General features: G+C 43.4%; 1 protein-coding gene across 1 annotated transcript in view; it reads right to left on the minus strand.

The window, feature by feature from the left end:
• Positions 1-201: 201 nt before the first annotated feature.
• TNFRSF11A (TNF receptor superfamily member 11a) overlaps positions 202-22,803 on the minus strand; it is a 31,185-nt gene continuing 8,583 nt past the window's right edge. The window contains exons 5-10 of the mRNA XM_061169223.1: positions 22,276-22,369; positions 21,031-21,122; positions 19,215-19,328; positions 16,319-16,371; positions 13,463-14,222; positions 202-542 (exon numbers count right to left, since the gene is read on the minus strand). Coding sequence (XP_061025206.1) covers positions 202-542; positions 13,463-14,222; positions 16,319-16,371; positions 19,215-19,328; positions 21,031-21,122; positions 22,276-22,369 — 1,454 coding nt within the window. The remainder of the gene's footprint in view (positions 543-13,462; positions 14,223-16,318; positions 16,372-19,214; positions 19,329-21,030; positions 21,123-22,275; positions 22,370-22,803) is intronic.

Below are 22,803 nucleotides of genomic sequence, written 5' to 3' on the forward strand. Positions count from 1 at the left end.
TCTGGGGCCACGGCCCCGCCCCATCCCAGGCCCCGCCTTCAGCCCCGCCCAGGCGCGGGTGCGCGGCGGCGTCGTGAGGTGAGGACGCAGCTCCCGACGTGCGCGGCGCAGAGGGCGGGATGGAAGGCCCGCAGCTCCGCGCCCGCCCGGCTGCATCGCGGCTCCGAGGGGCGCTGCGAATCGCAGCGGGTTCTCGGCTGCTCAGCGCCGCGTCTCGGGCGCGCCGGCCTCGGCCTCCCCCTGCTCCTGCACCGGCCGCGAGGCCTTGTCGGGCCCAGGGGCGCCTCGCTCCTGCAGCCCCGGGCCCACCTCGAGGCCGGCGCACGTGTCCGGGAAGCGCGGCCCGAGGCCGGCGAACGAGTCGCAGCACGGCGGGCTCTCCTCCTGCACCGGGCGGCCCACCGGCTCCCCGGCGCCGCCGCCCGGCCCCGCCGGCCCCTCCTGCGAGTTCTGACTGACGTAGACCACGATGATGTCGCCCTTGAAATTCATCACCTGCCCGCTGGAAATAAACGTGGAGTTACTGTTTCCAGTCACATTTCCTACAAGGGGAGAGGAAGAGAGAACACGCAGAGGGTGAGTCATCATCAGTTCTGGGCGAGAACTTGGTCTTGTGAGAGGAAAGTTTCCCAATGAATGGAGGGGCGCTGGCGCCCCAGCCCTCTCACGGGCGGCCCCTCCTCACCCACCCGTCTCCTAAAATGCATGGGGCGCTCCCCGTGGTTCCTTCCTTTGCCGTCTCACCGGGCCTGACTGAGGTGGAGGAAGGAAAAAGGGAGGGAGAGAGAAAGAAGACGAGGGAAGAGAAGCACGACAGTGGGCCATCCTCAAGTTTTGTCGTTGGCCACATTGACCTCGGGGGACACTGGCAGGAGAGCCCGCCCGCATCGCAGAATCACAGACGGGATTCAGATGTTGCAAAAGGGTGTGCGCACGTGATGGATACGCAGCAAACACAGCCAATGGCTCAGCAATGGTCAAATGCATCAGGAAGGGAAGCAAAGGCTGCAGCGAAGGTTGCTGCCCGTTAGGACCCTGGAGCCCACCGCAGCCCAGCCTCCTCTCTGACCAGACTCTTTCACATCTTTTCACGCTCCCTGGAGAGGTCCCTAAGCTCAGCCCTGGAGGGCCATGGAGCCACCCGGGCTCAGTATTTAGCAGAAATTAATTTCCTTAACATTTTTTTAAACTCCTAGAAAAAAAAGAGATTCACAAGACTAAAATGGAGAAAAGCCAACCAACCAACCAAACAAAAACAATCTTACAAATCACTCTTTCCTTCTGATCCCTGGGAGGTGTTTTGTCCTCAGGGGGTTCTATCATCACTTTTTGTGGGTGACTGGATTTAGCCAGTCTTTAATTAGTGGGCCTTTTGAAAAACAAATAGAAAGTTCAACAACTGTTAGGAAACCTACTACCTCTTATTCTCCTATGTTAAAGACTGATGCTCTACAAATGACCCAGGTGAAAATAAATGCCACAAACCAAGCAGATGCAGAAATGCCCCAACACTCAGCATCACAAGCAGAACCTTTCAGTCTGACCAGGGAAGGTGAACATAAAAACAGTGCCTCACTATTAACCTCATCTTTTTTTTTTTCTTCTGTGTTGCGACAAAGCTTAATAATAACTTACACAAATAAAATCGTTTCTGTCATTACTCTCCATGAAGAGATTTCTCCCAAATGTGGAAGGCATATTTTGGATGGTCTGACTGAAATACCAACAGCATTCAGGAAATACCAGGAGCCTTCCCTCCACCCACAGGGTACATTCAGAGATCCTGAGACAGGCACAGTGGCCCATTACAGGGATTTCAATGAAAACAGATTTCAAATATGAGCAACAAATTGAAAGTCACAAGGAAGGATTTGTGACTCACGCTCTTTCTCCCGTTGGCAGTTGTATTGGGGATGTTCCAAATGGGTGGTGGCAGGGATTTATTTGCCTATTAATTCCCCCAAGCGACTTGGGCAAGTACAGCTAGTATTCCATTCACCAACTAGGCAGATTGACCCATGTTCTCCATTCCCTCTAAAATACACAGACATGATCCAGCAATCCCACTCCTGGGCATATATCCAGAGAAAACTATGGTTGGAAAGGATACATGCACCCCAGTGTTCATTGCAGTGCTGTTTACAAGAGCCAAGACATGGAAACAACCTAAATGTCCATCAACAGATGAATGGATAAAGAAAATCCATTGTGGTACGTATATACAATGGAATATTACTCAGCCATTAAAAAGAATGAAATAATGCCATTTGCAGCAACATGGATGGACCTAGAGATTATCATACTAAGTGAAGTTAAGTCAGACAGAGAAAGACAAATATCATATGATATCACTTAAATGTGGAATCTAAAAAAATGATACAAATGAACTTGTTTACAAAACAAACAGATTCATAGACTTAGAAAACAAACTTATGGTTACCAAAGGGGAAAGGTGGAGGGGGAGGATAAATTGGGGGTTTGGGATTGACATATACACACTACTATATTTAAAATAGATAACCAACAGAGACCTACTGTATAGCATACGTAACTCTACTCAATGTTCGCAATAACCTAAATTGGGAAAGAATTTGAAAAAGAATAGATATATGTATATGCATAACTGAATCACTTTGCTGTACACCTGAAACTAACACAACACTATGACTCAACTATCCTCCAATATAAAATAAAAATTAAAAAAAATCATAGGTGCTCATAACATCGAGCATACTCCACGCTACAGGTCTACTCTCTATTATGCCTATGTCTTTCTGCTCTCACCAGTTACCAAGTTAGTTCTTAAGTCTGTTTTTAACTAGTTGAACCTATTAGGAAATCTAATGAAATACAAGTGTACCTCGTTTTCTTGCTCTTGGGTTTACTGTGCTTTGAAAATACTGCGTTTTTTACAAGTTGAAGGTTGTGGCAACCCTGCATTGTCAGATGATGGTTAGCATTTTTGGCAATAAGCATTTTTAAACTGAGTATGTACATTATTTTTTTAGACATGCCATTGCACACTTAATAGACTACAGTATAGTGTAAACATAACTTTATATGCACTGGGAAACCAGAAAAATTCGTGTGACTCACTTTATTGTGGTGTTTGCTTTATTGCAGTGGCCTGGAACTGAACCTGCAGTATCTCCAAGGTCTGTCTGTATCTTTATGTAAAGTTGTGAAATGTAAGTAAGTGTGAAAAAAAGGCAAATGTTTCTAAGAAAACTAAAGTGAATGCTTTGCAAGGACCCAAATAAATGTGAGCCACTAAACGCAAAACAAAAGACATCAGCAAGCTGCTGAACTGGTGTGTGGTGGCGTGGACAAGGCAGCTGTTAAAAGAAAAAATGAAAAAGAGACTTTAAAAATGCAGAAGGAGTTTGCATTCAGCCTCGTTATGCCTGGAAATTAAGATGGTGTGGTTAACGTGAAAAAGGCTCAGGAAACTATATTTAGCCAACACATATGTCCCTATACTAAAAAATCAATGTGTGAATGCAAGTTATATGTTTTAAGTTTAAAAAGATGTTGAAGAGGTGAACTTGTAAATGACTTTTTCAAGTAACTCAACAACTACTAAATGAGAGCTGATATAAGGTCTCTACTGTAGCAGCAGCAGCATGAATGAGCATAATAACACAGGAGAAGTCTTCCTAGTTGAGGGATCACTAGTTAACAGAAAAAGTCAAAGTGAGAAATCAAAAATAATATGTGTATACCATAGACCATATTCCAATTTAAAATGTACTGTTTAAAAATAAAAAATAAAAAAATAAAAAATAAAATACCATGATTATTTAATAAGAGCAGCAAATTTAAGTTGCTTTAAAGTATGATTTTTTTCTTGGTATAATTCCTTTAGCTTTTTATTGTTCCAACATTGAAGAACATCATGATTCTGTTGTTCTTCAAGATCATGTAAACCTACACACAGGGCAGTGCTAGCCACTGCGTGATTGATTTATGGTCTTGAATTTAATATCTTTTTTGTCCTCTTCATATGGATTTATCTGTTTATGTCATGGTATATATAATTTCTCCATCATTTAATATTTTATTTTCCAACAAATCATCATCATGACTCCATTGTTGTTTACCTTCCTTTTCAGAATCTTCAGTTTGTCTGAACTCAGATAAAAACCCATTTTTTTTTTAACCATTATCTTACACATCAAGATTTTGTGTTAAACTTTTCTTCTTAAGAATTTCATTCCAGGGGACTTCCCTGGCGGTCCAAAACTTTTCTTCTTAAGAATTTCATTCCAGGGGACTTCCCTGGCGGTCCAGTGGTTAAGACTCCACGCTTCCAACGTAAGGGGCACGGGTTTGATCCCTGGTCAGGGAACTAAGATCCCACATGCCGTGCAGCCAAAAAACCAAAAAAAAAAAAAATTTCATTCCATGCCTTTGCCTCATGGTCAACAATATATTTTTGATATATTCTATAGGATCGATATCCTTATTTTCTATATTTTTTTCCAAATGGAACTCAAACCCTTTTTCCTAAGAAATATATTTAAACATTTCATAATTCTTCGATCCATAGACTGGATCAAGAATATTATTCTTGTGGGAGGCACAGTAGGGAGGGGAGAACCAAAAAAAGGCCTTTAAATTCCTGAACGATTAGGATGTAAAGAAAAGCTACCTAGAAAGAGTATGAGATTCTCAAACAATTTTATTCTTCATGTGTTTCTTCATCGAAAGTACAATTAATGACAAAAACTACCTTCGATCAAGTCCAAGTCTGTTCCATTCACACTGACTTTTATGAGAGTAGTAAACTGGTACAGACTAAACTTTAAAAAGCTCTACTTATTTGCCAGTAACAGTAAGTGACAGCAGAGCCATCTTCAGGGGCATGTGACTTGTGCAGTCGCACAGGGCCCTGTGCTCAGAAGGGCCCCGTGCTTGTTTAATGTTCTGTTGTCATCATCTTGAAATTCTTACTAATTTTTGCACAAGAGGCTTCATATATTCACTTTTCACTGGGCTCTGGAAACTTTGTAGCAGGTTGCAGACAGCGATGAGTGCTGCTCTGTTTCCCCCTCCCCCCTCACTGATGCTCTAATTTAATGTTACTCTTTTCGGAGGTAACATAAGTTGGACATGTTTCAATATTGCAGACACATTTGCCGATGTAATTTTCTCTATTGATAAAGAACTCAACGTTTGGTAAAACTCTGAGTTGCAGAGGCTACCCACCGGTGCTCCTAAAATGTGGACTCTATGATGTTTCCCTGGTGTTCAAGCCACTTGCCACCTGCTATAAAACTTTCAACACCCACTTTCTGATAGAGAACTGAGGCTTGTCCCTTTGAGAAAAGGTCTGCTGACTGTGTCAATTATACCTGTCAGGCTTTGCCTCCGATCTCGTTTTGGTTTCTTTAAAGTGAAATGAGAACCAAGCCAGCTGCCAAGCAGTCTAAGTGCAGAATCCTTCTAGAGTTTTATTGCCTCAGCCTTTCATCACCTCACCCTCTCAACTTCAACAGCAAAAAGATTTTAGCAGCTCATTCTTTGAATCTTCCTGAAGCACTTAATAGTTTTCATTGAAATAATTCTCATGCTTAATCAACTTCATCTTTTTTTTTTAACCAGTTAATGCAACAGTTAAAGTTTTAAATTACAACAGGATCAACTCACGCTCATAGGACTGGGCAGACCTGTGGATTTTAATAAGCGTGGCCATTCTCTGGGCGGGAGCAGAAGGTCTGGGGTGTCCTAGAGTGACCCATTAGCTGTGAGTAATCAGTGTGCTGTCGGCTTCCGTCAGGTCACTCTACAGGGGTTAGGAGGATGTGGGCTAATCTATGGTTAAGTGAAGCTAGATTAAGATTAAGCTAGATCACTATTACAATACTAATAGTGATGGAACACCTCAAATATGGAATTTACTGCATGCTCCCTCTGTGCCAGGCTGGCTGCATTACAAACACCAGCTCGCAGTTCCTCCTTATGTGAGCATTCCAGGCTTGCTTCTTTTTCCCCCTCTATGACTGACATGGCTTCAGGGATGAAAACTGTCTAACAGCCTTCTTTCTCCAGCCTCATCACAATGCAGACTCACCTGCAAGTAATCTACTAACATCCATGGCATCCTAGTCTCACATGTCTCAACTTCAACAGCAAAGAGCTTTTAGCAGCTTAGAGTGGTGTTTCACTCTCTTAAGAGCATGACTGGTTCCATATATATGTGTTAGCATATGGTATTTGTTTTTCTCTTTCTGACTTACTTCACTCTGTATGACAGACTCTAGGTCCATCCACCTCACTATAAATAACTCCATTTCGTTTCTTTTTATGGCTGAGTAATATTCCATTGTATATATGTGCCACATCTTCTTTATCCATTCATCTGTCGATGGACACTTAGGTTGCTTCCATGTCCTGGCTATTGTAAATAGAGCTGCAATGAACATTTTGCTACATGACTGTTTTTGAATTATGGTTTTCTCAGGGTATATGCCCAGTAGTGGGATTGCTGGGTCATATATAAGAAAGAAAAAAAAAAAAGGTCATGAAGAACCTAGGGGCAAGACGGGAATAAAGACACAGACCTACTAGAGAATGGACTTGAGGATATGGGGAGGGGGAAGGGTAAGCTGTGACAAAGTGAGAGAGTGGCATGGACATATATACACTACCAAACGTAAAATAGATAGCTAGTGGGAAGCAGCCGCATAGCACAGGGAGATCAGCTCGGTTGCTTTATGATCACCTAGAAGGGTGGGATAGGGAGGGTGGGAGGGAGGGAGACGCAAGAGGGAAGAGATATGGGAACATATGTATATGTATAACTGATTCGCTTTGTTGTAAAGCAGAAACTAACACACCATTGTAAAGCAATTATACTCCAATAAAGATGTTAAAAAAAAAAAAAAGAGCATGACTGGTGACTAAAAGGGTGGTGGTTTCAGTGGCGGCCCGAGTACAGGAGGGACAGAAATGGGGTTGGGACAGAGGAGAGTGCAGGACCCTGAAAGCTCTGGTCCTGCCCTGGCTCGGCATCCACTAGCTGTGGAATTGGGACAAACTACCTAACAACTCGGTCTGCTCTTTATGAAACGAGCATCAATTTTCAAGCCCAGCTAGCCTGGCAGCGTGCAGCCGCCCAGAGCAGGCATATGATAAATGTTAAATGAATGAATAAATGAATGCGTGAATAGCCAGCAGGATGGCATAGGGTCAAACGAGACAGTGGATTTGAAAATGCTTGGGAAATAGCACAGAATTTCTCACAGGTGCAATGCTGGCATCATTACTCCCAGAATGTAATGTTTGTGCTCATGGAACTCCCCAGGAAGCGAGATTCGGGAAATGTACTGAGCGGTCATGTTATCTTTCCATCCCTGTCTTGTTGAAGGACTTCAAAATACCTTGAAGACTGAAAGGGCACTTACCTCTAGCAATCTAACCAACTTTTATTTTCTTTGCTGAAATAATCCATCATTCTGACTGTCTCCGTTTTGAACACTCATCTATGTAATTCTACACAAATCCCCCACCATCTCATTTCTCATCATGCAAGTCAGCAGCTAGTTGAATGTAGCACTAGAGTAGGTCAAGGTTTTGAATGAGTTGGTAATATCCTTATCCTGTATTACGCCTCAGTCCTGAACTGTCCTTGTTTACAAGCAATCGTTCCTTGAAATCAGCTTTCTGCCTTTCAGAGGGTTTTACACGGTTGTGTGAACGGACCTGAGAGGGCAAGGCCCAGGGATGGCGAGTCAAAAGGACCCCATGTCAGCAAGATGGGTGCTGCGGGCCCCCTCATCAGCATGGTTGCCGGGGTTTCCGCAGCTGGTACATGCCCGGAAGGGGTAGCCCTCTCCACTGACAGCCAAGGAAACCCCAGGACGTTCTGATGTCAGGGGAGACCTTCTCCCTTGCTGGTGGCTGGTTAAGGGGGGAATGTGGAAAGGGAGGGATGGGGTGCATGAGGCTTGTCCAAGATGCCTTAAGAAGGCTTAAGGCTTTCATAGGTCCCATTAGTCCACAGACCTATGGGAAAACGAGCGAAGCCAGGCCCGTCACTTCCCTCTTCCCTACTCTCCGAAGCTGTCTTTCCTCCAGCTTTCCCCAGCAAGCTGCCTCTGGCATTTATTTTAATTTTATTTTACTTTCAAAAAAAGATGGGGTTGGAGGCACGTGGAAGAAAGAGCTTTCCTCCCAAAAGAATCGGTGATAGTGAAAACAGTAACTTCCTGAGACAACTGGCAGAAGAAAGGGGACTCAGAGGCCAAAGTAGCCATCACCTCCTGCATAGACACTAGCGCCCCTTCCCATGGAACCTTCTGGGCCTGGCCTGGCCACTGCCCTGCGCTCAGCCTGAGTAGCCAATGATCCCAGCCCGAGTTTGCCCTTATTCTACAGCACAGTGAGGATTCTCCAGCGCACGGTAAACAAATGAAATCAGTAACATTGGCACTGATTCATGGGGAGACAGTGCCATGGTTGAAGGCATAGGCTTCAGAATCAGACAGTTGAATCATGGTTTCATCGCTGACTTGCTCTGTGGTCCTGGGCGAGGAACTTGCCCATAGGATTCCTGTGAGGAAGTAGGAAGGTAATACCTACACGAAGCACTTAGCCAGCACCTGGTAACTAATACCTATAATGTCATTGATAAAAATGCAACCTTCAGGATGTCAGAACAGGCTTAATGTGTCTCTGAACACAAGGGGATTGATAGACTTCTATGTGAAGGCTACCCAAAAGGATGATTTGAGAACTAGCATGACATGAGGGTTTTTATTAAATTAGAAAACCTGAAGAGTTTCTAACATTTAAAATGGGTTGGTTGGCTTAACATTAATATTTAATGTGACTTAGCTAGAAAAATTTTCAGGTCACTTGAGAGAGTTAAAAATAGCATGTTAAGTCAACAGAAACAATGAATAAATGAAGTGTCTCATCATGACCAGAAAGATGTTTATAGTTTGCTAAGTCCCTGATTTGCATAGCAGGCCCTGTGGAATCCCTATTTCTCCGGCAGAGAGAACAAAATTCCTTTTAAGATCTCAATCCTTGACACAATTTACATTTTTTAAGCAAGGTAATGCATACTTGTCTTCTCAAAGGCTTATTATGTTGTTTAAAATGCATAATGTATGAATATTAAATCACAAGAACTATAGCAAATAATATCACCCAATTGTCATGTAGATTTTCTTCCAAGGAAAAGAACTAAAAATATACACAAATCCACTCAAATTACCCAGGCTATATTGGGTTCTTTTGGAATTTTTTTAAAACTTATTTTATATTTAACCCATATGCTTCTCATGTGATTTTCCTTTTTATGGAAATGCAAGATCTGTTTCAGGCATTTGGAAGAAACTGGGTCTATGATGATATGGGAAGGGAAACAGTATTTAATAGTTCCATTCTGAATCATGCTTGAAAATTACTTAGAATGGCTCACAAATGAAACCCTTTCAAAATGAGCCCCATTAGAACAGAAGGAAGGGAAGTAGGGCTAAACTAAAAGATCCAGTGAACAAATTTTTCTTATATTTTGAAATAATGCATTGACCTTTAGCATCAATGAATGCTGAATTTTATTACCAAATAACTGAATTAAAAAATATTTTTAACTTATAGAATCAGTGAGCTAATACCTGCCCTTACGATACTTAGCTAAAAGTCAAACACAAGTTAGTGGATGGCATTGCAACAGGAGAGAGAAGAAAGTTAGAAACAGGACTGTCCTTTGCTCAGGGGGAGGGGAGGAAGGGGAAGAAAACTGGGGTAAGAGAACGTTTATCTGTCTTTCAGGATGGAAGTGGATGGTCAAGAATAGTCATTTCAGGACGGGGTGGGGCCCAGGGATGGGAGACCAAGGGTGGGGGATGTGGGAGTCAGGCGTGTACCTCATCCTCCAGTGCCCTTGGCTCCCAGGCATTAGCCTAGGTGTGTCTATGCCACTTGGATGGACCAGCGCATCCTTGTTTCTGCCATCTCTGCCTCCTCTGCCCAGGACACCTAAGTCTGCCCAGGACAGCTAGCGGCCATCCTTCCATCCCCTGCCTGGCCCCCCGCTCCCCTGAACAGACCGAAGAGGTAGGAGGCTGAGAGTGAGTTAGGGAACAAACAGGAAGCTATGGGCTCTTATTCCTTTAGTTATTCATGACTGGATGGATGGAGGAATGAATGAATGAATGAATGAATGAATGAATGAGTTTATGAACACTTATTCACTTATACTGTGAGTAAGCTGCCATGGGAGAGACGAGAAAGATCGGGAGTGGTGAAGGTCACGGCAATTCCTACCAACTAACTGTTCGTGGCTGCCTAGAGACGGCTGTTGATAAAGGTATGAGTGTGCTGGGCTCGGTGAGAAAGATGCCAAGACGAGTTACGAGGGGCTGCCGAGGGCACGGAAGGGGAGAGTGGCCACCCAGGCAGCCAACATGCATCCCTGGTTTAGGAAGCAGCATTTGAGCTGGGACTTGAAGGTCAGGAGGAGCTGGGTGCTCTGGAAAAGGGGACCGTGCGGGGACAGGGTAGCCACACTAGGGGAGGCCTGTTACAGTGCAGAAGCAGGAAAGTGAGAGATTCCCACTAAAAATGGCTGAGGCTGGTGTTGGCCAAACTTAGGTGGGTGAGCAGGTGAAGAGGACCAACAGGCTGCAGGTTAGGAGGGCTGGCCACGGAGGGCCTTGCTTTCTCAAATTATTGATTCTCTTTGTGTTGTCCATTCCCTAGCACCAATCCCTACTTGTTTTCCAAGCTTTTCCAAGTCTTCGTGTCTCAGTGGAACCTCAATAAAGATTTGATAGAGAATCATGTAGCTGGTGCTCATGAAGAATTGTTGTGGGCCCTGGGAACAAACACCTCTCTCCAGTTCAGAAGTGTCTGAACCAATTAAGTGATCTCAGGAGCAAGAAGCAAGTCACAGGTCAACTAGTGACACATTAATCATAAGTTGTTCTTTCACATGACATCATTTTCTAGACACAGAATTCTCCAAACTCCAGGTGAAAGGGCTTGCAACCAAAGTAACCACCGTCATGTCATCAGGATAATTTAAGACGTAAATCAAGACATGGTTACGCAAAACAAAACCACAAGTATGTTTTCCCCTTTCATTGGTTTTTGCTGATAACTCTCCTTGTGCTTTAAGAGCTGTGACACTGCTAACACAGACTTACCGTCGGGTATTATTTTTGAAAGATAGGCTTGTGGAGCTGTTGGAAGAACAATCATCCTCTTCAAAAGGAAGCTGGGTGTAAAGGAGATACTTTTCCCTACTTAGGTGGCACCCAACCCTGTCATTTCTGCAGAAACCACTTGATTTGGTTGTAAGTTTTTTTCTTCTTAAATACTCACATATAAAAATCCAAAAGCCAATAAAAAGGTCACCTCCCTCAAGTCCTGAGAGCACAGTGGCTTTCAGGAGATCATGTAGGATTAACCCCACCTATAACGTTCACCCAAGTTCCATCCTCTTTCACACATTTTATAGAAGATAAACTATGACAATTAAAAAAAAACAATAATGAGGAAGTGCTATTTTGACCAGGAATCAGAAGGCCTGTTTATGTAGAAGTAATTCTGGAGAGACCTGCACAGCCTCAAAAATCAATCTGGCTGTTACTTCTCCTCAGGCCAACATGAATTTGGCCCACTTGCTGGCAACTCTCTACGGATGTTTTACATGGCTGAGCACCAGATTAAGACAGAAAAAGCAGTGTAAACTTTTTGCAAATTAACACCACTTAGTTGAGGACACACTTTTTTTTTTTCCTTCTTTCCACGCCTAGATGTTTAGTGCTGGAGAAAAAAAAGATAAAAAAAGCAGAGATGGGCACTGCTTTAACTCCTTATAGGAGAGCTCGGATCCACCTTTTTGGTTTCATGACACTACGAAAAAATTGATCTCTTTCACTTTGGCCAGTGCTGTTCTTCCAAGAACTGCTGCTGCTTTTCACACAGCAGCAAACATCACCTTCCTGATGTTAGCAACTGAAAAACAGGTCTGTCCCCTGGCAGTGTCACAAGACGTGGCAGCTGCCACACTGAGGTTCCGCCTCCCTCCTCCCCACACCCCCAAACACTCGTGTTCTCTCTGTGTGGGCAACCAGTGGGAAGAAAATTAACCTGTAGAAAAGAAAGAGAACAATACAACCGAACCATAGAGCCAAACTTTTAGACACGGAAATTACTTAAAATCTTTGAAAAAAAAAGTTGAGGTCTTTTGGAGGAAAAACATATCAGTTCTTTGAAAAATATCCCCAGGCCTATCTCCTCCTTTCAGTTTGACTGAGAACTGATAGAGAATTTACCCATCAGTGAATCTGTGTAGTTGCAGCAAAACCACAAACCTTGGAGAAGAGATTCAAATTCATTGTTCTACCCAATAAGCCAGGAGCCATCATCAGCATGGGGCAAAACAGTCTCCACTTAGGGCCCGATCGAGCTACCTCATGGTTATAAAATAATTCAAAGACCAGCTGCTAGACCCGGTGGCAGTCTAAATAAAGACGCAGAAAAGAAAAAGAAAAAGCATCCCAGGATAAAGGTGGCCCATGAACGGGCTTTGTGGTTTTGGAGAGTGGGAGGGTTCTGTGAAGCCCCTTAAATAGTACATATGCATATATTCATTTTTCTGGAGAGAGGGTCTATAGCTTTCAGAAAATTCTCAGAGATCCCTGACCACCCCTTCCCATAATACAGCAAACAATCCCCGGAACCAGAGGAAGCCCTCACCATCAGCAGAAAAGTTCCCTGTAACTACATAATAAAACAGAGGATGTTTTACCTTCTCAGAAAAAAGTTATAATATTACAACTGGTGGCCTATTCACGCTCAAGCAGTGGTGCAGCAATAAATCTCAATAATGATTTTAAATTGTAAAACCATCCTCCTGGTTCCATAAATATATCCTATGCAGTGTTTATAAAAGGGGCTTCTCATAAAAAGCATCAAAGGACAGCCACTGCCCCATTAATTTGGCCCGGAATCAACAAGCTACACTCAATAAATATTAATTAATCAACTATTAACTAAACAATTTTGTTTGTTGTCCTGAAATTTATAAGAGCTTTTTTGGGGGGAAATTTGAGGCCTAGGTCGCTTTAAAGAAAAAACCCAAACCCAGAAATCTGAGGCAATGCCTTGACTTCAGACAGTCCTGCGGTCAATGTTGGCATTGTCTTCAGGGGTCAATGCTGGGATTTGAGGTCTAATCCCATTGTGAGAAGCCTGAATGCAAAAGGGCATGGGGCACGTATAAACCAAGAGAGAGAGCCCCAGGGGTACAATCCACAAACCCAACATGTGGACTGACTCAAAACCCAGCATGTAAAGAGGCTTATCAGGAGAAAATGCTCGAGCTGAACTTTTCCCATGTTAGCATCCCTCTTTCCTGAACGGCATGTGACACTTGTCCCCAGATACTGCACAGAGACCAGGCCTTTTTGCTCAGAAGGGAGAAACCAGCAGAGTCACTTACCTGATGCAGGTGGCTGGTCACTGGAAGGGCCTCCAGAGCCAGGACCTCCCCTCATCGAGCTGGGAAGCCGTGCATCAGCCCCATCCATGGGCTGGCCTCCCGCCTCTGCCCCATCAGCTGCTTCGGGCGGAAGGCCCATGCCATAGGCGCTCTGGGGCAAGGGTCCACTTTGGGGGCAACCCATCAGGGGTTCCCGGTCCTCCCCAGCGGGGTTCCTGCAGCCTGCACAGCCATCTGCAGAGTTGGAGCTGGCTGCCCAGTGGGGGCAATTGCCACCTTCCACTTCTCTTTGCAAGTACTTTTCTGAGGACATAGGAATCCAGTCAGTCCTGCACGGAGGCTCGGCGAAGTGGCAGCTTTCGGAATCCACGAAGCTCTCTGTCCCAGTGAAGCACTGGCTTAGACTGTCATTCTCTCCCACCTCCAGGGGTTCAGGGAAAGGCGGTATGGATGTGCTTCCAGGCTGAGTGAGGAACAATATAGAGTCTGGGGTCCGGGAGGGCCTGTCCACGTATTCGTCTTCCGTGGGAATCTTCCTGAAGGGGTCCCCCTCAATCTCGCTGACCAGGGTGAGCATCCCGGCGTCTTCTCCCGGCACACAGGGACCGCCACCTGCACACACACCTCCACTGTCAGGACAGCACATATCTTCAGAAAACATCTTCTGTTCCAGAGTCAGCAGTAAGACACCCTCACAGATTTCACGCTGACTAGGGGCTTCCACACGAGTGCAGCTAAGATTGCTGCCTGAGGACTCCTGCTGATTTAAATTCAGAAGGCAGAGCATTAATACCAGCAATGTTAGAACATGGGTCTGCTAAACGTGGCTGAAAATGGTGTTTATAGTAATTATTTCCACCATAACAAGTACAGATGGAATACTCACTATGTCGCTTTATTTGCGTTATTTAAGTTTAGGGGGTGGGGAGAACCCTCAGATAGAGTACCACCAGAATCAGATGAATCTAACTGCATTTGCAATGGGATAGCATGTTTACACTGAAGCAAGGGGGAGAGCTGACCCAAATAACTTTAGAACACAGGATTTTGTCTATACCCTCAATCTAAATATTTAAAAATCCTGTGAACAAATATTGAACTCTGGTTAGTAGCTTTGCTTTTTGCTGTGATATGGCTTAGTGATTCTGAAACTACTTTCTGTGTATTCTGGAACTGAGTAAATGAGTAAATATACTGAGAATAATAGGAGCTGGGTTTCTTACTGTTGGAGAAGGGAAGATTCAAATACAGCTAAAGAAAGACTACAATAAATCCTGTAGTGTTGGGACCAGAATTGGAGAAATCAGTATGAACTCAAGGTTTAAAGTTTATATATCTTTAGGGACTTCCCTGGTGGCACAGTGGTTAAGAATCTGCCTGCCAATGCAGCGGACACAGGTTTGAGCCCTGGTCCGGGAAGATCCCACATGCCACGGAGCAACTAAGCCCGTGCGACACAACTACTGAGGTCGCAAGCCACAACTGCTGAAGCTCGCGTGCCTAAAGCCTGTGCTCTGCAACAAGAGAAGCCACCTCAATGAGAAGCCCGAGCACCCCAACGAAGAGTAGCCCCTGCTCGCCGCAACTAGAGAAAGCTTGCATGCAGCAACGAAGACACAACGCAGCCAAAAATAAATAAATAAAATTTTAAAAATTTATATATCTTTATACCTAAGAACCTAGACCTAAAGGATATAATGGGATAATTAATGAAATTTCAAGATCAAATGTAAATTATTGATATATAATAGTATTGTACCACTACTAAATTTTTTGATTTTGATAAAGGTACTATGGTTATATAAGAGAATGTCCTTGTTCTTAAGAAATTCACATGGGAGTATTTAAGCGTAGAGGAACATGATGTCTGCCACACACTCTAAAATGGTTCAAGAGGGCTTCCCTGGTAGCACAGCAGTTAAGAATCCACCTGCCAATGCAGGGGACACAGGTTTGAGCCCTGGGCCGGGAAGATCCCACATGCCGGGGAGCAACTAAGTCCATGTGCCACAACTACTGAGACTGTGCTCTAGAGCCCGCGAGCCACAGCTCCTGAAGCCCGCACGCCTAGAGCCCATGCTCCGCAACAGGAGAATCCACCGCAATGAGAAGGCCGCACACCGGAACAAAGAGTAGCCCCTGCTAGCCACAACTAGAGAAAGCCGATTGCAGCAACAAAGACCCAATGCAGCCAAAAAATAAATAAATTAAATAAATAAATTTAAAAAAAATGGTTCAAGAGAAAAAATATACATATGCATATACAAACGTACAGATAGCAAATAATAAAGCAATGTGAAAATATAAACAATCGGTGGATCTGAGTATAGGGCAGGTGGAAGTTTTTGTACTATCTCACTGCTTTCCGACAATTTTGAAGTTATACCAAAATTAAGAGCCACCAAAATAACTACAGAGTACAGGAATGTGACCGTTCTTCCCTCCTAGGAATCTGTCCTAGGCAATAGAGATTGGCACTAAAATAATAATATAAATAATACATGGGCACAGAGATGACAGAAATGGAATGAAATACAAAGAAAACAGCATTTAGGATGAGCACCGACTTGGGCTTTGGGTTACTCTGTGGGGATCAATCCTGGGATTTGAGGTTCCATCCTCTCAAGGAAGTACGCATTCACTATTTGACTAATAATATTTATATCAGCCAATTTTTTTTTTTTTTTTTTTTTTTTGGTCTCGTGCACTTGGCTTTGTGGGATCTTAGTTCCCCGACCAGGGATGGAACCCGGGCCCTGACGGTGAAAGCGCCGAGTCCTAACCGCTGGACCATCAGGGAATTCCCCCAAATTGTTAACAGTACTTAAAGGAGGCACTTAAGACTTTAAAATTTACCTTATTTCCACTTAGGCGGCCGCAAGCTTCATTGACCCAGTGCCACAAATTAGCTAGAAAAACAAAGTAAGGATAAGCGCTTCATATTATTATTTCCTATTTCTAATTCAGTATTATTGACCACTATGTCAGATCAATATTGTCTTTAAACACAATCGTCTGCAAATCTGAGAGTGAAACATTTAAAAGAAAATCAACCAATTTAAAGACTATGAAGGCATCTTCCTCCTCCTATCAAAAACAGAACTTTTTGATCTATGTAAAGCCAAATATGATGCCCTAATGTTCCATCGAATACCTTCAGGCACATTTGAGGGCTGTCAGAGCTGCTGTTTTGACTACAGACATTCTCATGCCCCTAGCAATTTTTCTTTGACTATTAGGGACCCTGTTAGGTATTGTAGGGGAACAAAGGTGATGTGGGTCTAGGGGACTTAGCACAAATATACGTATGATAAAAGTAAAGTGCATGCCAGAAGGCTGTGTCAGGCCCCACTGAATTCCAGCGGGCCCCGAATCTTTTTCACCCTGCTGCTTCTCAGAAGAAAGAATATGTTCTGTGGCGTGTACAAAGTATATCTTCCTTAACTTTTTAAAATAGAACTGATGAAACTTAAAAGGTCAAATCTATGAATTAAAAAAAATCTATGAATGTATATAATACAAAGATAAAATTTTATCCCACCTCCACTGAATATGTGATGTTGAATTCACTATAAAGACTAAAGCTAAGAGGTTGTCCATTCTCCACTGGAAGATAATGACGTCATCATAATAGGTAATGATACCTCTTATGTGACGTTGCCTGGTCTGTTTAACCTCTCTGAGCCTCAGTTTCCGCATCATAAAACGGGGGAAATAATAATGCCTCCCTCTCAGTGCTGTTGTGGAGACTTAGGACACGTAAAATGTGTAGAGCAGTGTTGGCACATGATAAATAATTAATATGTCAGTTACGACTATCATCGTCGTTATTATTCGTGCTTATTTTCTATCACTTTAAAATTACATAAAAATAAAGATACTCCAAATAAAAGGAAAGTTGCAGCTCTTTCCTTTTAGGGATCAGGACTAGACAGTTACAGATGATACTAAAAATAACATTTGTACACGGAGGTGGTAATTACTCGTAACTACTCTCCTGGTTGACTGCAAAAGCCCTCCTTACTGGTGGGTCTGCATCCGCTCTTTCCGTAGCCCCAAATTTGCTTTAATTACTAAAATAGCCAGATACTAAAACCACAGGGTTGTTTTGCCCCCCTCTGCTCAGGATGGGAGCGCACTTCTTAGCAGTTTCATGTCACACTGGTTCTGACTTTCTGCTCCAGCTGCGCTAACCTTCCAATCCCCCCAACTTGCTCTGCTCCCTCCAATCATGCAATTCTCTTTGCATGGAATGCTTTTGATTCTCCTTAGCTCCCCTTGGGCTAGTTCATTCCAACTTGTCTTTCAGATCTCAGGTCCCCTGCCTCCGCCCTGGGAGGCCCTGGCCGACCCCGAGGCTGGACAGACAACTCTGTCACCCCTGGAGCTCTTGCACCTCCCTTTCCACACTCAGCCTCATTGTATGGGCCAATCCCTGCCTTGCTCACAGAGAAGCTTCTTCCCTGAGGGCACTGGCTCTGTTTTTGTTGCTCAGTGTTGAGACCCCAGTGTCTGTCCAGTCCCTGGGGGCCAAAAAATATGTGTTGAATGAAGGGATGAAGAGAAAGCTGACAGTCACACATCCCGACCCAGTGGTGGGCAGGCCCATTGCCTTTGGCATTGGTAAGATATGGCCAAAAGAGATTATCACAGAGAAAAAAACTAAAGAATAAAACACTGGGAGTCTGTTTATCTCATGAAAACATGGCTATATGAGTGAGCAATCCATCAGCATCTCTGAACATGCATTATTCAAATCCCCAGTTCCAATGTTGGGGAGGTGAAGTTGCATTAAATAACAATATTCAATAATGATAGACTTTTTAAAAAGTTAATTCCAACTTTTCCTCTTCAAATACTCTCTGCTTAACACTGGCATCGTCAGTCACCATCTTCCCTCTTTAATCTTTTGATTGCCCAGTGTTACATTAGGCGATGGAATGTTAATGGAAATAGTAAGATATGCAGGATTTCATGAAGTCTATGGACGTGACTGTGAGAGAACTGATGGAATCACAGCAAAGCAAAGGCGGACAAAACAAGTGAGCAACTGAAAATGGGAAAGGATGGTGAGACCACAGGTGCTTCAAAAGACAATGATGTGCACTAGGTTTAGGAAACCTAGTGAAGCCTTGAACACTTTCTTAAAAATTATACTTTTTAGCTTTGTAGTATAAAAGTCAAACAGGATGTGATGTTAAAAGACACTATCAAACAATTTTTTTTTGTGGAAAAACTATTCCCAATAAACAAGACGACACTTGATTATTCATTCTGAGAATGAGCACCTGCATTTTACTGAATATAAGACCACTTATTTTCAGAATTTTAAATTCACCTATCAGGGTAACACCCCAGTCAAAACTTTCCATCTGCCATTTACCTGAACATTTTGTCTCTGTTTTAATTAAGTAATTAATTAAATTTAAGTAATTAAAAGTGTTTGTATTCTAGGATAAATGCAACCTCTGCATATCTGACACTATATAATCTATACAACAGTCATTGGTTTCCTGCACCTAGAATATTTTTGTTTGCATATACATAAACAGGCACAATGGATTTTTGTTCGTTTGTTCGTTTGTTTGTTTTGCCAGAGAACAATGAATTAGGTATAAAGCGTGTGTCACCTTAGTTTAAACAGATCACCAGAGGCAGTCAGAGGGCAATATATGCCTCTTCAAAGCATACACCTAGAAACGTATCTATTGGCTTTAACATTCATTTTCAAACCCCACCATAGACACAATACCTGTTAGTGCTTTCCCTTTTTTCCTATAGTAAACACCAAAGATGACAGCAGCAACTAATGCCACAGATATGAAGAGAAGCAGAATAATTAAACTGGGCAAGTAAATCTGGGGTTCTGTGTTGGAAGAAAATGAGAAAAATGGCATTAAAGATTGTTTTTACTTTCTCCATTTAAAAACATAACCCTTTCAATCAAACCCCAGAATCAAGGATGTTGGTGTGGAATATAAGAGCAATAGGAAGGTCCCCGACCCTGACTGTAGGTTTGTCAGGGAGAGCTCCCGTTCAGAAGGGTGAAATCGACAATGCAGCCCAGTCCTGCCGGCTGCCATAGTTCTGAGGGGCCAGCCCAGGACCATATTTAAATGCTTCTACTTTAGAATAACTCTAATAGGGATGACCACACCATCCATCATCTTTGCTTACCTACAGAACACTTCACTCTCTCCAGGGATGGGCTCTGGAGGCAAAAGGAAGCCCCTTATCAAATCTCTTTCCAAATAACAACATGGCACCAGGGTTTTGCTGGTCATGAGAACAGAACCACAGCCATCCTGCGAAGTGTTTCAGGTACTTCATCTACAACACAGTGTGGACTCAACCATTTTTTTCATCCCCCCTTGATCACTTAAATGCTAGTACCTTTATACTGTAAGCTCTTGGTTTACATGACCTGGTTTCTGGACTCTTGCTTTTCCTCTCTTTCTGTCTTTTTTTTTTTTTTTTTGGCTGCATTGGGTCTTTGCTGCTGCACGCGGGCTTTCTCTAGTTGCGGCGAGCGGGGGCTACTCTTCGTTGTGGTGCGTGGGTTTCTCATTGCCGTGGCTTCTCTTGTTGCAGAGCTTGGGCTCTAGGTGCACAGGCTTCATTAGTTGTGGCACACGGGCTCAGTAGCTGTGGCTCACGGGCTCTAGAGTGCAGGCTCAGTAGTTGTGGTGCACGGGCTTAGTTGCTCTGTGGCATGTGGGATCTTCCCGGACCAGGGCTTGAACCCGTGTCCCCTGCATTGGCAGGAGGATTCTCAACCACTGCGCCACCAGGGAAGTCCTCTCCTTCTGTCTTTTTTGAGACAATTTTTTATTCCCTCAGTTATTTTTAATGTTCTCTTAATGGCCTTTTTAAAGTGCTGCTCTGACTGTGCAATTCCTTATCCAGATCCCTTTGATGTTCTCCTGTTTGCCAAAATGTCAAAGCTAAGGCCTTGATTTTCTTAGTCAATGTTCATCAACCCCATCGCTCTGTGGCCTAGGTTCTCTCGCCTCATTAGAAAGGTTTTCTTGCCACTTATGCCTCCTCCTGTGCTGTGATACCTGGACCCACCTTCACAGCATCTCGCTCACCTGGGTAAGCAGCTTCCGCCATTAACTGTCAACTTTCTGTCAATCATTGAAACTGTACTTGAGATTGATTTGATCCACAGGATGTTCCAGAAATAATGATAGCTATCTTCTAACAAGTTGCTAACTCTGGCTGGTGACCAAAATCTCCCATAGGTACCCTACTGTGACCACTGTGACCACCACCATCCTATCATATTTGGGCATTTTAATTTATGTTTGCACCTCAGTTTTCTTTCTTTTTTTGGCATATACGAATAAATTACTAGTTATCCATTCCAAAGTAGAAAATTATCAAATAAACAACATATCTGGAATTAAAATACTAATAAAAATGAAATACTGAGCTGACCATGGATAGGATGAGATGAGAAGGGAGAAATGGACGCCTCTGGATACAGCATGTAATTCGGGAGAAATCTAGAAGAGCTGACTAGACTGGGGCACATCTACCCAACCAACCTGCTCTATTCAACATACCATTTGGTGGTTTTGTAGGTGGAAGAGAACTACAAACCACATCTGATTTATCGGTCCCGTGAAGTGCTTCTGTCTCTCCAAGAATGGTACAGCTGTGAGGGGAAAGGTAGGTAAGTGCTTTGGTTTTATATTCTTATTAAAAAAAAAAAAAAAAAAGCTACAAAAGGTTCTATCCCTTTAGATTGCAAGCTCATTCAGGAGAGGAACCAGGTCTTTGTGGATGTTTGAATCCCCAGTGTCTATCCACACATCATTAAGGTGGACAAAGGCAAGAGTAACTACTGCCAGTGTTCTCTAAGAACTACTCTGAGAGCATGGTCCAAAAGAGAAAAGATTGGCGTCTTCAGTAAAGAAGATTCCAAATTCAATTACCATAGCTAAGTGATAAACTTTGGATGAATACCCTTTCGAAGTTGAAAACACAGAAAATCTTTTCAAAATAAAACTTGGATAAGTGGATCAGAAAATAAATATTTTACGAGAATTAATTTATTGGGAACGAAAAGAATCATGACATTGATTATGAGTATTCAACAACAAGCATGCCATGAAAGGACTCAGGAATTTCACTCTGGATATACTCACATAAGTGTGAGATAGTATATAGAAAAGATGATTCATTGCAAACTTATTTACTACTGCAAAAGACTGCAAACCACTTAAATGACTATCAATAGAGAGCTTATTAAATAAATTATGGTACATCTCTAAGATGACATACTATGTAGCTGTAAAAAGCCACAAAGATCTAAGTGAACTAATATGGAATGAGCTTCCTTCAGGATATATTATGCGGAAAAAAAACCCTCAAGTGTGTAAACATTTATTTAAACAGGAGGCTTCTATTTGCACATACACCACACACACACACATCTTTGTACAAGTAAACCAGTGATGCTGGGAAGCTGGGAAAAGTGGGACTGGTGAGTGATAATAAGCATCCTAAGTAATTTGCAACTAAATAAGGTTAGAAAAAGGGAAAAAGCAGCTGCAACTATAAGTCAAAGCTTCAGTCAAACTGAATCTAACAAGCAATACACAATTCCTGTCACACATCAGGGTGAAGATTGGCTGCACTGGTTTATTTCCCTCACGCCCAATTGACAGACTTTTTCTGTTGTGAACCTGGCTTCCAGAGGAAGCCTCATCAAACTGAATCAGTCTGTTTTCAAAACAGACGAGACCGCAGAGGCTGAGTTGGGTTTAAAATCAACAAACCCTCTGGGTTCCTTCGTTGTCACTTACTTGGTCCAGGGTTTGCATTTTTCTGTGGAGGAAGAGGCGTCGGAGAAGTAGCCTGCGAGGCAGGGCTCGCACACCGTGTCCTTGTTGAGCTGCACTGTCAAAAAGACCAACGGACAAAAGAACACAAGACAAACAAGGACACTTAGAGATCGGCCAGGAGGACGGTCCAGAGGACCAGAGATCAGAAGCGCCCCGCCTGCCTCCTGCCTCCCCATTCCTGCCCTCACCACCTGCGGCCGGTGGCTGAAGTCCTCACAGACTTCAGAGGGCCCGAGACCCCACAGCAGGTGACAGCACTGTGTCCAGAGGGGAACTGGCTCAGTGTCAGGGCGCCAACGCCAGATCTGAATTAGATCTGAATTAGATCCAGCTCTCTGGTCCGGACCCTCTGCCGGTCAGAGCCACCGTCCTGGTCACCGATCCTTTGTTTCCTGGCCAGGGAGCCTGCTATCTGTTTTGTTTTAATCAAGCACCTGTCTGTTCTCCCCTGTCTCCCCTTTGGGGCTTACACCAGGCTTTGGGTACAGA

Source organism: Eubalaena glacialis, chromosome 15 (genome assembly GCF_028564815.1).
Source record: "Eubalaena glacialis isolate mEubGla1 chromosome 15, mEubGla1.1.hap2.+ XY, whole genome shotgun sequence".
Classification (NCBI taxonomy): domain Eukaryota; kingdom Metazoa; phylum Chordata; class Mammalia; order Artiodactyla; family Balaenidae; genus Eubalaena; species Eubalaena glacialis.